The sequence below is a fragment of the Bos indicus genome, chromosome 29 (assembly GCF_029378745.1).
Source record: "Bos indicus isolate NIAB-ARS_2022 breed Sahiwal x Tharparkar chromosome 29, NIAB-ARS_B.indTharparkar_mat_pri_1.0, whole genome shotgun sequence".
Taxonomy (NCBI): domain Eukaryota; kingdom Metazoa; phylum Chordata; class Mammalia; order Artiodactyla; family Bovidae; genus Bos; species Bos indicus.
The window spans coordinates 32870696-32883758 of NC_091788.1; the positions used below are offsets into that span (position 1 = coordinate 32870696).

The following is a 13063-nucleotide window of genomic DNA, read 5'->3' on the forward strand; positions in this document are numbered from 1 at the left end:
TATTTGATATAATACCAATATTAAGCTAATTTTTAAAAACAGTTCACAGCATATCTGAGGTAACATGATCAAAGATAAGACTTTATAATTAATAAAAGTTACATAGTTTATATAGCAGAAATACATGAAAATAATATACAAGAAATAACAGTAAATTTTTGATATAGAATTCTGATAACTTTAAAGCAGTGACCACAAAAACTCATGATCATCTCAGATGGATAAAAAGTATCAGACAGGGCTTCCCTGGTGGGTCAGTGGTGAAGAGTCCATCTGCCAATGCCAGAGACATGGGTCCAATCCCCAGTCTGGGAAGATCCCACAGGCCATGGAGCAACTAAGCCCATGTGCCACAGCTGTTGAGCCTGTGCTCGAGAGCCTGGGAGCCGCAACTACTGAAGTCCGCACGCCCCAGAGCCCATGCTGCAAAAACCCACCGCAACAAGAAGCCCACATATCACGAGAGAAGAGCGCACGCTGCAACGAAGACCCAGCACAGCCAAAAATAAAACTTACATTAAAAAAGACATCTGAGAAAATCCAACACCTTTTTGTGATAAAATCATTCAACAAACTAGGAACTGAAGGGTACTTTGTCAACCTGACAAAGGGCATCTATGAAAACCGCACAGTTAAAAGTTTTTACATAACAACATACAATTAGATGACTTCTCTTAAAAGATCAAAAGTAAGACAAGGATGCCTAGTCTCAAAACTTCAACACTGTAACACAGCCAGGGCAACTGGGCAAGAGTAAGACATAAAAAACATCCATATTGGAAAGAAGAAGTAAACATGTCTATTCACAAATGACATGATCTTATATATAGAATATACCAACAACCTATCAGAACTCATAAATGTTTCAAGTCTCAGGATACAAGATTAACATACAAAATTAATTGTATTTCTATGCACTTGCAATGAACAATAAGAAAATGAAACTAAGAAAACAACTCCATTTACAAAAGCATCAAAAGAATAAAAATAAATTTAACAACACATATGCAGAACTTAAAAAAAAAACTACAAAAAGTTGAATGACATGAAGGATCTAATCAAATGGGAAAAAAATCCCATGTTCAAGGACCAAAAGACTTAAATACTGGCCGGAAGGTAATACTTTCCAAATTGATTTGTAGATTCAGTAAATCCCTATCAGAATCCCAACCATCTTCTTTTAGAACTAACAAGATGATTCTAAAATTCATGTGGAATTGCAAGGCACCTGGAAAAACCAAATCAATCCTGAAAAAGAATAAAATTGGAGGACCTCCCAATTGCAAAATTTACTACTAAGCAATGGTAATCAAGACAGGGTGGTACTGGAATAAGAACAGACATATATATCAATGGAACAGAACAGAAAATGTAGAAATAAATTCATGGATCTAAGGTCAACTGACTTTCTACAGGGGAGTCAAGTCAATTAAATAGGGAAGAAATAACCTTTTCAACAAATCATGCTCAGATAATTGGATATCCAATGGACTTGGACCTCAAAAACATACACAAAAATTAACTCAAAATGGGTCAGATCAGATCAGTCGCTCAGTCGTGTCTGACTCTTTGCGACCCCATGAATTGCAGCACGCCAGGCCTCCCTGTCCAACACCAACTCCCGGAGTTCACTGAGACTCATGTCCATCGAGTCAATGATGCCATCCAGCCATTTCATCCTCTGTCGTCCCCTTCTCCTCCTGCCCCCAATCCCTCCCAGCATCAGAGTCTTTTCCAATGAGTCAACTCTTTGCATGAGGTGGCCAAAGTACTGGAGTTTCAGCTTTAGCATCATTCCTTCCAAAGAAATCCCAGGGCTGATCTCCTTCAGAATGGACTGGTTAGATCTCCTTGCAGTCCAAGGGACTCTCAAGAGTCTTCTCCAACACCACAGTTCAAAAGCATCAATTCTTCCGCGCTCAGCCTTCTTCACAGTCCAACTCTCACATCCATACATGACCACAGGAAAAACCATAGTTTTGACTAGACGGACCTTTGTTGGCAAAGTAATGTCTCTGCTTTTGAATATGCTATCTAGGTTGGTCATAACTTTCCTTCCAAGGAGTAAGCATCTTTTAATTTCATGGCTGCAGTCATCATCTGCAGTGATTTTGGAGCCCAGAAAAATAAAGTCTGACACTGTTTCCACATCTATTTCCCATGAAGTGATGGGACTGGATACCATGATCTTCGTTTTCTGAATGTTGAGCTTTAAGCCAACTTTTTCACTCTCGTCTTTCACTTTCATCAAGAGGCTTTTGAATTCCTCTTCACTTTCTGCCATAAGGGTGGTGTCATCTGCATATCTGAGGTGATTGATATTTCTCCCGGCAATCTTGATTCCAGCTTGTGTTTCTTCCAGTCCAGCGTTTCTCATGATGTACTCTGCATAGAAGTTAAATAAGCAGGGTGACAATATACAGCCTTGACGTACTCCTTTTCCTATTTGGAACCAGTCTGTTGTTCCATGTCCAGTTCTAACTGTTGCTTCCTGACCTGCATACAAATTTCTCAAGAGGCAGATCAGGTGGTCTGGTCTTCCCATCTCTTTCAGAATTTCCCACAGTTTATTGTGATCCACACAGTCAAAGGCTTTGGCATAGTCAATAAAGCAGAAATAGATGTTTTTCTGGAACTCTCTTGCTTTTTCCATGATCCAGTGGATGTTGGCAATTTGATCTCTGGTTCCTCTGCCTTTTCTAAAACCTTGAACATCAGGAAGTTCACGGTTCACATACTGCTGAAGCCTGGCTTGGAGAATTTTGAGCATTACTTTACTAGCATGTGAGATGAGTGCAGTGGTGTGGTAGTTTGAGCATTCTTTGGCATTGCCTTTCTTTGGGACTGGAATGAAAACTGACCTTTTCTAGTCCTGTGGCCACTGCTGAGTTTTCCAAATTTGCTGGCATATTGAGTGCAGCACTTTCACAGCATCATCTTTCGGGATTTGGAATAGCTCAAATGGGTAGTAGGCTAAAAAGGAAGATCTAAAACTATAAACTTCTTAGAAGAAAATACAGAAGTAAATATTGACCTTGGGCTAAACAATGCCTTCTTAGATAAGACATCAAAAGCATAAGTGAGAAAAGAAAAAATTAATTGAACTTCATAAAAATTAAAAATATTTATGCTTCAACAGATGTCATCAAGAAAGTGAAAGACAAAACACAGAATTTGAGGAAACGTATGTCTGCAAATCCACAGAAGGCAATGGCACCCCACTCCAGTACTCCTGCCTGGAAAATCCCATGGACTGAGGAGCCTGGTGGGTTACAGTCCATAGGGTCTTGAAGAGTCAGACACGACTGAGCGACTTCATTTTCACTTTTCACTTTCATGCATTAGAAAAGGAAATGGCAACCCACTCCAGTGTTCTTGCCTGGAGAATTCCAGGGACGGCGGAGCCTGGTGGGCTGCTGTCTATGGAGTCACACAGAGTTGGACACGACTGACGTGACTTACCAGCAGTAGCAGCAGCATGTCTGCAAATCACATTATCTGATAAAGGACTTGTATGTGGAAGGTATAACATGACCCAGTGGTAAAAAGACAACCAAATTAAAAAATAGACAAAGGTCTGAACATTTCTCCAAAGATACAAAAATGGGTAATAAGTAAACACATGTTCAACATTATTAGCCACCAGGGAAATGTATAGCAAAACCATAAAGATGTATCACTTAATACCCACTAAGACAACAACAACCAAAAATACAGTAACAAGGAAAACAAGTTGAATTCTCATATACACTGCTGGTGGAAGTGTAAAACAGTGCAGCTGGTTTACAAAGGTAAACCAGTTTGGCGGTTCCTCCAGAGGTTGAACATAGAGTTATCATATGACCCAGCAATTCTACTGCTACATACATACTCAAGAAATGAAAACATATATCTATACCAAAACTTGAACACTAATTATTGTATTATTCATAATAACCCAAAATGGAAACCCAAAGTGAATGGATAAAATAAATACTGTATATCCATACAATGCACTACTATTTAGCCATAAGAGAGAATAAAGCACTGATATATGGATGAACCTTGAAAACATTATGCTAAGTGAAGAAAGCCAGTTACAACAAGACTACATATTGCATGATTCATTTCATTTGTGTGAAAGGTCTAGCTCAGAGAACTCTAGAGACAGAAAGTAGATTAGCAGTTGCTTAGATCTGGGGCAAGGGAGAGGGGGAGCAGTGTCTGCTAGTGGGCACAGGATTATTTTTTCAAGTTACTGATGTGACATTTCAAAAAGAAAACTACAGCCATCACAACCACTAACAAATACGTAAGTTCTCTCTGACAAAGTTGTTTTATGCTTAACAAGCTTGTCCAAAGAAGGGGGATTTAATAGAGGATAAAAATGCCTTGAAAAGAGACTGAGAATCCCAGGATGAGCAGAGAGTAGGGCAGAAGGAGAAATCCATTTGATCACTTCCTTCTCCTTCTAAAATCTTTATTCTTTGTTTTTATTTTCTTTCCAAAAATTTACATCACATTAAAAAGTTCCTAATGAAGTATTCTGTAAAATTTGTCCAGATTAAGTCATCCCAATAAAAACAGAATTTCCACTGTTTTGATTTTTACTCCCTGTAACACATTGCTTTACATATCTGTACGATATTCCACACACTTATGCAGCACTGTAAATATATTATATAAGTAATAAGAAATGCTGTTTAAAATAGTTTGGATGTTCACAGGCACTGATAAGATGTACATTCCCTTTATTTATTAATTTTCAGCTAATCATATTATCTCCATGTCAGGTCCTGAATTCTTTTATCATTTTGCTCATTAATTAGCTACACTCCTACTATATAATTGCAAAAGCAAATAATGACAAAGCTTAATGGAGCAAACAGTTCTTAAAATTGCCTAAAATTTTGAATGCATGTAAGCCTTTGTGAAATCATCAACAGAGAAAAAAGAATACACTTAAAAATAAAAAAACACATTAAAATTAAGAATGCATATTATGACAACGAACACAACAGCTAAACAAGCTGCGTGCCTGACTGGAAGAGAAAATCTGGATCTTTAAGCAGTGGGTAAATGACCACACTAATGAGAAAGAGTACTCACCTGGTTTTGGCACTGAGTTGGTCACTGACTGGGGAACTTTCTGATTAATTAACTCAACACAGTGTCCAGGGAAGAGTCCCACCTAAAGAAGAAAGGCAGCAAAGAGAGGATTCTAAACCAGGGAACAGACCAGTGTGTGAGCATTGCCAATTCAATTCCAGTAATGTGCTCCACAGCCCCTCCCAGCGATTCTGCTATCCCAAGACTCTAAATCACTGATGATGCCAATTATACAAACAAATAATAAAACAATCTGTTGCTATGAGTATATAGAGTCATGTGTTTTATTTGCCTGAAAGTCTAAGTCTTCTTTTCTAGTTTTAGCTTTTAATTTCCCAAACTTCTTTTACTCCAATTAAAATATTTAGTCTGATACCAAGCTAAGCATGGCAAGAGGTATAATTTATACCTGTTAATAATTTACTTTGCTGAAATTTCAATCCAGTTGTGTGAACACTTCTACTGCCCACTTTCATATTTACTAACTTCTCTATGATTTTTTTTTAAGCAATACTAAACCACATTCAACGTTTTTGTGTATTTTTTCTTCATTCTCTCATAGGTTCTGTGAAAAATGACAAGACTAAAGTAACCTGATGAAACGATTACTCACTTAAAATCCTGGTATTCATTCTTCATAGAGTCAGAAGTGTGTGGATAAGTGGGGAAGCAAGAGAGGGAAACAACTAATCTCGGCTTTGAAAAAGCACACCAAACTGACCTGGTAGCAAATTGCTTGTGGTGTGAGGAAGACCCCCAAGGAGCTGTGCTAGGAAAATACTGAGCTCCAGATCACCCAGAGATACTGCATAGCCAGCAGAACGAATACAGACACGAAGATCCGGGAAACAAAAGTAAAAAGGAAAATTTTACCAATATTTATAGATGTTTTCTTAGATAGGAATATGATTGGGCTGCCAAGCAGCAGATGTTAAAGCTGAAACAAGAAAACTACATCACTTTGTACATCCCTCTGTTGACAGACTCTGGGGAAGAAAGGAACAGCCTTCCAAGAGCCTGACTCATCGTGAAGGTCTGAGCTGTATAATTTTCATCTGTGTGGGAGTATTTCACATACTAATTTGCTGCATTCTTACTTCAATTTCTTGATCGATATTCTACGTTAGCTCTTAAAATTATGAAGATGTAACCAGTTATCATGAATTGAAAAGGGCTTATTAATAAACTATCAGCTTGTTTGAAAGATTTGAATTTGGATCTTAAAGTTCCTATATGCACACCTTCTAAAATGATGCTATAAGTATTTGTTTTATTGGTGAAATTCTATTCCATATTTTACTCAACTTCCTATTTAACTAATCAACAAGTCGAAATTCTTCCAAGATTGGTTAGAACCAGATGAGAATCAACTTGAAAAATCCTTCTCATGCTCTCTTACACAAATCACTTATAAGAGAATCACTTATGGTTAAGTGTACCCCCAGGATTGGGGCTTCCCAGGTGGCTCAGCAGGTAAAGAGTCCACCTGCAATGCAGGAGATATGGGTTCAAATCCCTGGGTCAGGAAGATCCCCTGGAGGAGGGCATGGCAACCCACTGCAGTATTCTTGCCTGGAGAATCCCATGGACAGAGAAGCCTGGTGGGCTACAGTCCACGGGGTCACAAGGAGTTGGACATGACTTAAGCAACTGAGCATGCACCTGGCCCAGGATTAAGAGGGCCCGGGTTCTATCCTAGGCCTGCCCCTTACTAGGCTGGGTTTATAACTTAGGCTCCATGTTTCAGTTTTTTCCTCTAAACATAATGATATTGTGCCTAACTCATAAGGTTTGTTATGAGGATTAAACAGATGAATATAAGCAAAACGAATGTAGTAAGTACTTGTGCAACATTATCTATTCTTTATCATCTTAGTATGTGGGCCACTAGAAGACCTAGAGGGTTGTGGCTCCTCCAATGTATGGATGTGACATATAATACCTACAACCTTTTGCCTGAAATTAAAAGATGCTTACTCCTTGGAAGGAAAGTTATGACCAACCTAGATAGCATATTGATAAGCAGAGACATTACTTGCCAACAAAGGTCCATCTAGTCAAGGCTATGGTTTTTCCAGTAGTCATGTATGGATGTGAGAGTTGGACTGTGAAGAAAGCTGAGCGCCAAAGAATTGATGCTTTTGAACTGTGGTGTTGGAGAAGACTCTTGAGAGTCCCTTGGACTGCAAGGAGATCTAACCAGTCCATTCTGAAGGATATCAGCCCTGGGATTTCTTTGGAAGGAATGATGCTAAAGCTGAAACTCCAGTACTTTGGCCACCTCATGCGAAGAGTTGACTCATTGGAAAAAACTCTGGTGTTGGGAGGGATTGCGGGCAAGAGGAGAAGGGGACGACAGAGGATGAGATGGTTGGATGGCATCACCGACTTGATGGGCATGAGTCTGAGTGAACTCTGGGAGTTGGTGATGGACAGGGAGGCCTGGCATGCTGCGATTCATGGGGTCGCAAAGAGTCGGACACAACTGAGCGACTGAACCGACTGACTGACCGACCTTTTGCCTGTATGTACCTAAGTTTCCTCACTATCAAATAGCATTCTTTCCATAAAATTCTAATTCATTTCCATTTATAAATATTTTCTGCAATTCGCTATAGAGAAAAGATCACTTATTTCTAGGCTCTGTGATCTACAGCAAATTGCTTAACATCTGTTTCTTAATTCATAAAAATGGGACATCATTAGCTACCTGAATAATCTGTGTAAAAGCACCTAGCCTAGTTTCTAAACTCAAATATCTGTCAGCAAATAAAAATAGCTTGCCATTATTTGTTCATAAGACTCAACAAAGCTTAATGACCTTCTTAAAGGAACTATATGAAATTGGTACATACTAGTTACACTTTCCGGAGAAGGCAATGGCACCCCACTCCAGTACTCTTGCCTGGAAAATCCCATGGACAGAAGGGCCTGGTGGGCTGCAGTCCATGGGGTCGCTAGGAGTCAGACACGACTGAGCGACTTCACTTTATTTTTTCACTTTCATGCATTGGAGAAGGAAATGGCAACCCACTCCAGTGTTCATGCCTGGAGAATCCCAGGGACGGGGGAGCCTGGTGGGCTGACGTCTATGGGGTCGCACAGAGTCGGACACGACTGAAGCGACTTAGCAGCATCGGCAGCAGTTACACTTACACCTTTTAAATGTCTCAAGGCATTCATTTCAGTTCAGTCGCTCAGTTGTGTCCGATTCTTTGCGACTCCATGAAACGCAGCACACCAGGCCTCCCTGTCCATTAGGTCCAGGTATATGGGGGGAGAGCTACTGTGTATTATGCAGAGGTAGGTCCATGGGAGGTTCACCCAACATCTAATTCCCATCCCTGCTCGCCTATCTCCCTTTAGTATAAAGTGCAATATTACTAAATGATAGCTGAACTAATGGAGAAGGCAATGGCACCCCACTCCAGTACTCTTGCCTGGAAAATCCCATGGACGGAGGAGCCTGGTAGGCTGCAGTCCATGGGGTCGCTAGGAATCAGACACGACTGAGTGACTTCACTTTCACTTTTCACTTTCATGCATTGGAGAAGGAAATGGCAACCCACTCCAGTGTTCTTGCCTGGAGAATCCCAGGGATGGGGGAACCTGCTGTGCTGCCGTCTCTGGGGTCGCACAGAGTCGGACACAACTGAAGCGACTTAGCAGCAGCAGCAGCTGAACTAAACACTCAGTTTTCCAGATTCCTTGCATTCAGGGTGTAGCCATGGCAGAAGGGAAAATGTGTCACATGAAAACGTGTCACTATGCTGTTCTCTTCCTTCTGCTGTGTACCCAGGTGTTGGGAATGGATCAGCAGTAGCAATCATCTGACCCCTAAAAAAAGGCCAAGAGAAGCTTAGATAATTCTGCCTAGCTTCATTAAGCTGCTGACTCAACTGCAGCAATGATACTTTTTCTGTTTGCTTTTGTTTCTTGAAGCCAAAAGCACTTCTAACTGTAGCTCTTTTAAGTAAGACAGTTATCTTAACTGCCTAATTCTGTGTACTTGTGAAAAGCAATAGATTCTATTTTCTTATAAAATTTCAACCATAAAAAAATGAAACTGTGTTCCATTGAAAATATACACATAACTAACCCTAAAATTACAGCTAATGAACATTTTAAATTTTCTGCCACTTCATGGCTCACAGTCTTGTTATGGCAAAGGGGCTTGTGTAAGTCAATGAAGCTATTAACCATGCCATGCAGGACCATCCAAGAAGGATGGGTCACAGTGAGGAGGCCTGACAAAGTGTAGTGCATACTTAAGCCGATATTTTACCAAATATAAATTAATTCTAATAAACTCAAAATGCTCAATGTTAAAAATGACTGGAATTACAACAATATGATCTATGAATTATATTGTTCTGTTTCCTGTACTATTCTTTCTGTAAAAGTAGCATTTTCTAAGGCTCTAATTTAAATGGCTGAGAAAGGTGAGAGGAATTCAGTAGACTTGGCAGGAGTCAAGATGAATTTCCACTCTAGGAAGAAGAGGGAAGGAAAAGAAAAGATGAGCATCCAGCATCCATAAGGGTAGAGGAGTAGCTAATAAAAATATACTAACAGAAAAAAAAAAAAGAAAAAGACAAGGCTGACGGATGGGCTTAAAGGAGGGAAAGAGAACCTTCAGTCTGGTAGTTTTCCCCTGAGCCAGTCTGGCATGAAGAAGAAAGAAGAGTATATGGATGTAAGAGGCACAGAGGCAGAAGAGATGGAAACTGTCAGAGGATTAGACACAAGAAAAGTTAAGACAGATGCTTCTGCAGTTCTTTCCCACTTTTACTGAGGTATAACTGACAAACAAGCTGTGCACATTTAAAATGTACATTTTGATGAGTTGACACCCATAAAACTGTATCCACGCTCAAAATTATGAATATATTTATCAACCTCCAGAGTTTCCTTGTAACTCTCTGTAATTTCTCCCTCTCCTTAGCAGCCCTTACCCCTGCTCAACAGGCAACAAAGTTTCTAACACTACACATCACTTTGCAGTTCCTACACTTTTATATGAATAGAGTCATGCAGAATGTACTCTTTGTTGTTGGTTTTCTTTCATTCAGCGTTAATTATTTTGAGGATCGTCATGTTGTCGTATTTATCACTAATTCTTCCTTTCTATTGCTTAGTAATATTCTATTGTGTAAATGCCACGTGTGTTTATTCATTGATCTCTTGCTGATGAGATAACTGGGCTGCTTCCAACTTGGGGCCATTACGTATATAGTTGTTATGAACTGTCGTGTGAGTTTCTGTATGAAGGCAGACCTTCTGTTCTCTTGGATAAACACCTAGGAGTGGAATGGCTGGATCTTGCCATTGGTATATGTTTAAAACACTGACAAACTGTTTTCCAATTGGTTGGAGCATCTTACATTGCCTCCAACTGTCTCAGTGTTCCAATTCCTCCACATCCTTGCCGCTCTAATAAGTACATAGCAAGGCCTCATTGTTATTTTAATTGCATTTCTCTAATGATCACTGCGGTTAAACATCTCTTGACAGGTTTATTTGTCATGTATCTTTGTTAATTGTTCCCATATTTGCTATTTTTTTTAAAATTGAGTTCTGTTTTCATGTTGAATTTTGAGAGTTCTTTATATGTTGTGGATACAAGTACTTGATCAGATATAATCACTGCAAATATTTTTTCCCAGTTTGTAATGTGTCTTTTTATCGTCTTAAAAATAAAGCCTTTCAAAGAGCAGCAGTGTTAAATTTTGATGAAATTTATTATTTTATGAATTGTTCTGATAATACATCTAAGAAATCTTTGCCAAATCCAAAGTCACAAAAGTTTCTCCTATGTTTTCTTTTAGAAAGTTTTTAGTTTAAGATTTACATTTTGGGTACATGACCTATTTTGTGTTAATATGTGCAGATGGCACAAGAAATAAATAAAAGGATTTATGAAGGTATATGGATAAAGCTGAGTGCCGAAGAATTGATGCTTTTGAATTGTGGTGTTGGAGGACTCTTGAGAGTCCCTTGGACTACAAGGAGATCCAACCAGTCCATCCTAAAGGAGATCAGTCCTGGGTGTTCATTGGAAGGACTGATGCTGAAGCTGAAACTCCAATACTTTGGCCACCTCATGTGAAGAGTTGACTCATTGGAAAAGACCCTGAGGCTGGGAGGGATTGGGGGCAGGAGGAGAAGGGCACGATGGAGGATGAGATGGCTGGATGGCATCACCGACTCGATGGACATGAGTTTGAGTGAACTCTGGGAGTTGGTGATAGACAGGGAGCCCTGGCGTGCTGTGATTCATGGGGTCGCCAAGAGTCAGACATGACTGAGCGACTGAACTGAACTGATGGATACCCAACTGTTCCAACATCATTTGTAAAACAGATCATGTTTTCTTCACTGAACGGACATTGAACCTCTGTTGAAAACAAGCATCCATGAATGTGTAGGTCTACTTCTGACTCTGTCTGTCCTGTTGATCGACTTGTCCATCTCTCCCCAAATGCCATACTCTCTTGTTACTGCAGTTTTACAGTTAAGTCTTCAAATCAATTAGTGTTAGTTCTCCAACTTTGCTCTTCTTTTTCAAATTTGTTTTGGCTGTTCTTTTTTAGGTCCTTTGTATTTCCATATGAATTGTTAAATCTGTGTATTGATTTCTACAAAAAATCTGCTGGGATTTTGACTGGGATCAATTTGAGATGACATTTTAACAATATAAAGCCTTCCAACCTATATACAGGGTGTATATCTCTCGTTTTTAAAATATTCTTTATCTCAGAAATGCCTTGTAGTTTTCAGTACACAGATCGTTTGTATCTTTCTTCTGATACATCCCGAAGTAATTCATAGTTTTGATGCTATTACAAGTAAGTTTTATTCTATTTCGTGATTGAGGTTAATGCTACTGGTCTGCACACTACATTTGAAGTAACAAGACTTCCATGAAGTTGTCCCTAGTATACACAACTGTGTATTTCAAGTATGCAACTCACTTTTATTTCTTTTATATATGAAAAATTATATATTTTTTGAAATTGTGTTTATATCTTGTTATGTCATTTGTAAATTTCATTTCTAAATTCTAAGGAAGGCTTTTAGAAATTATTTATCATAACAAATGGGTGTAGGGTTTGATGATGCTAAGAACTACTTCTGTAAGCCATTTTTTCAGTAGTTTCCATGAAACTGAATGTTTAAGAATCATTTGGAAGGACATATTCTGATGTTATAAATTAACAAAAGGCTATCTAGAAACTAGTTTCTCTTTAACATTAATGGCAGCTGCTAATGGCACTAGTAAGAAAAATAAAGACAGAAAATTTACATATGTTTTGTGATCTAAGGGGGAGAAATACAAAATTGGAACTCACCAAGCTCATGTTCTGGCTATATCACTGACTTACTGTCTTTGTGAATCAAAACCATCTTTCCAAATTCCTTTGATTTAATTACAAGGTGACAGTTTAGGACCAGGTGGTCCTCTGCCGTTTTTTTCTACTTTAGGACTCTATGATTCACACGTGTAGACAAGTAGAAGCCACTACTGGTTCACCGCAACACTACTATGATCTGTTCTTTGCCCAGAATACCTAAGTTTCTACCTAAACTCTGACACTAAACAGCGAAATAGTAACAGAGCAGTGGTTCAGTCCTCTTCCGCTTTAGTTTCTTTGTCAGTAAGAGAGGTAAAAGTACCTTCTTTGCAGTGTGAGAATTAACAGGAAGCACACAGAAGAGGACCAGGAAGTGTGACAACGCCTTGGATTTGCAGCACCACACTCTGACCCCCCTTCCCTTGGCATCCTGTGAACACTACATGAGAAATTATGTAATTTTCCTATTACTTAACTGGAAAGGAAATATTTTGCTCTACTTAATTTTGAGTAATGAAAAGGGTGTAGCTTTGAATTCTGCACATAAAATGATGGTCTTCATATAAATAAGTGGGTGAACTGTCTTCCTCTATTAAACTACTTACTGCAAGAGCCAAGGT

At 39.0% G+C, this 13063-nt stretch overlaps 1 protein-coding gene across 5 annotated transcripts in view; it reads right to left on the reverse strand.

The window, feature by feature from the left end:
* Nucleotides 1–13063, reverse strand: part of ARHGAP32 (Rho GTPase activating protein 32) — a 205655-nt gene that overhangs the window by 52478 nt on the left and 140114 nt on the right. For all 5 annotated transcript variants that reach the window (XM_070782649.1, XM_070782652.1, XM_070782653.1 and 2 more), the window contains one exon: nucleotides 5089–5170. In XM_070782649.1, the coding sequence (XP_070638750.1) occupies nucleotides 5089–5170 (82 nt within the window). The remainder of the gene's footprint in view (nucleotides 1–5088; nucleotides 5171–13063) is intronic.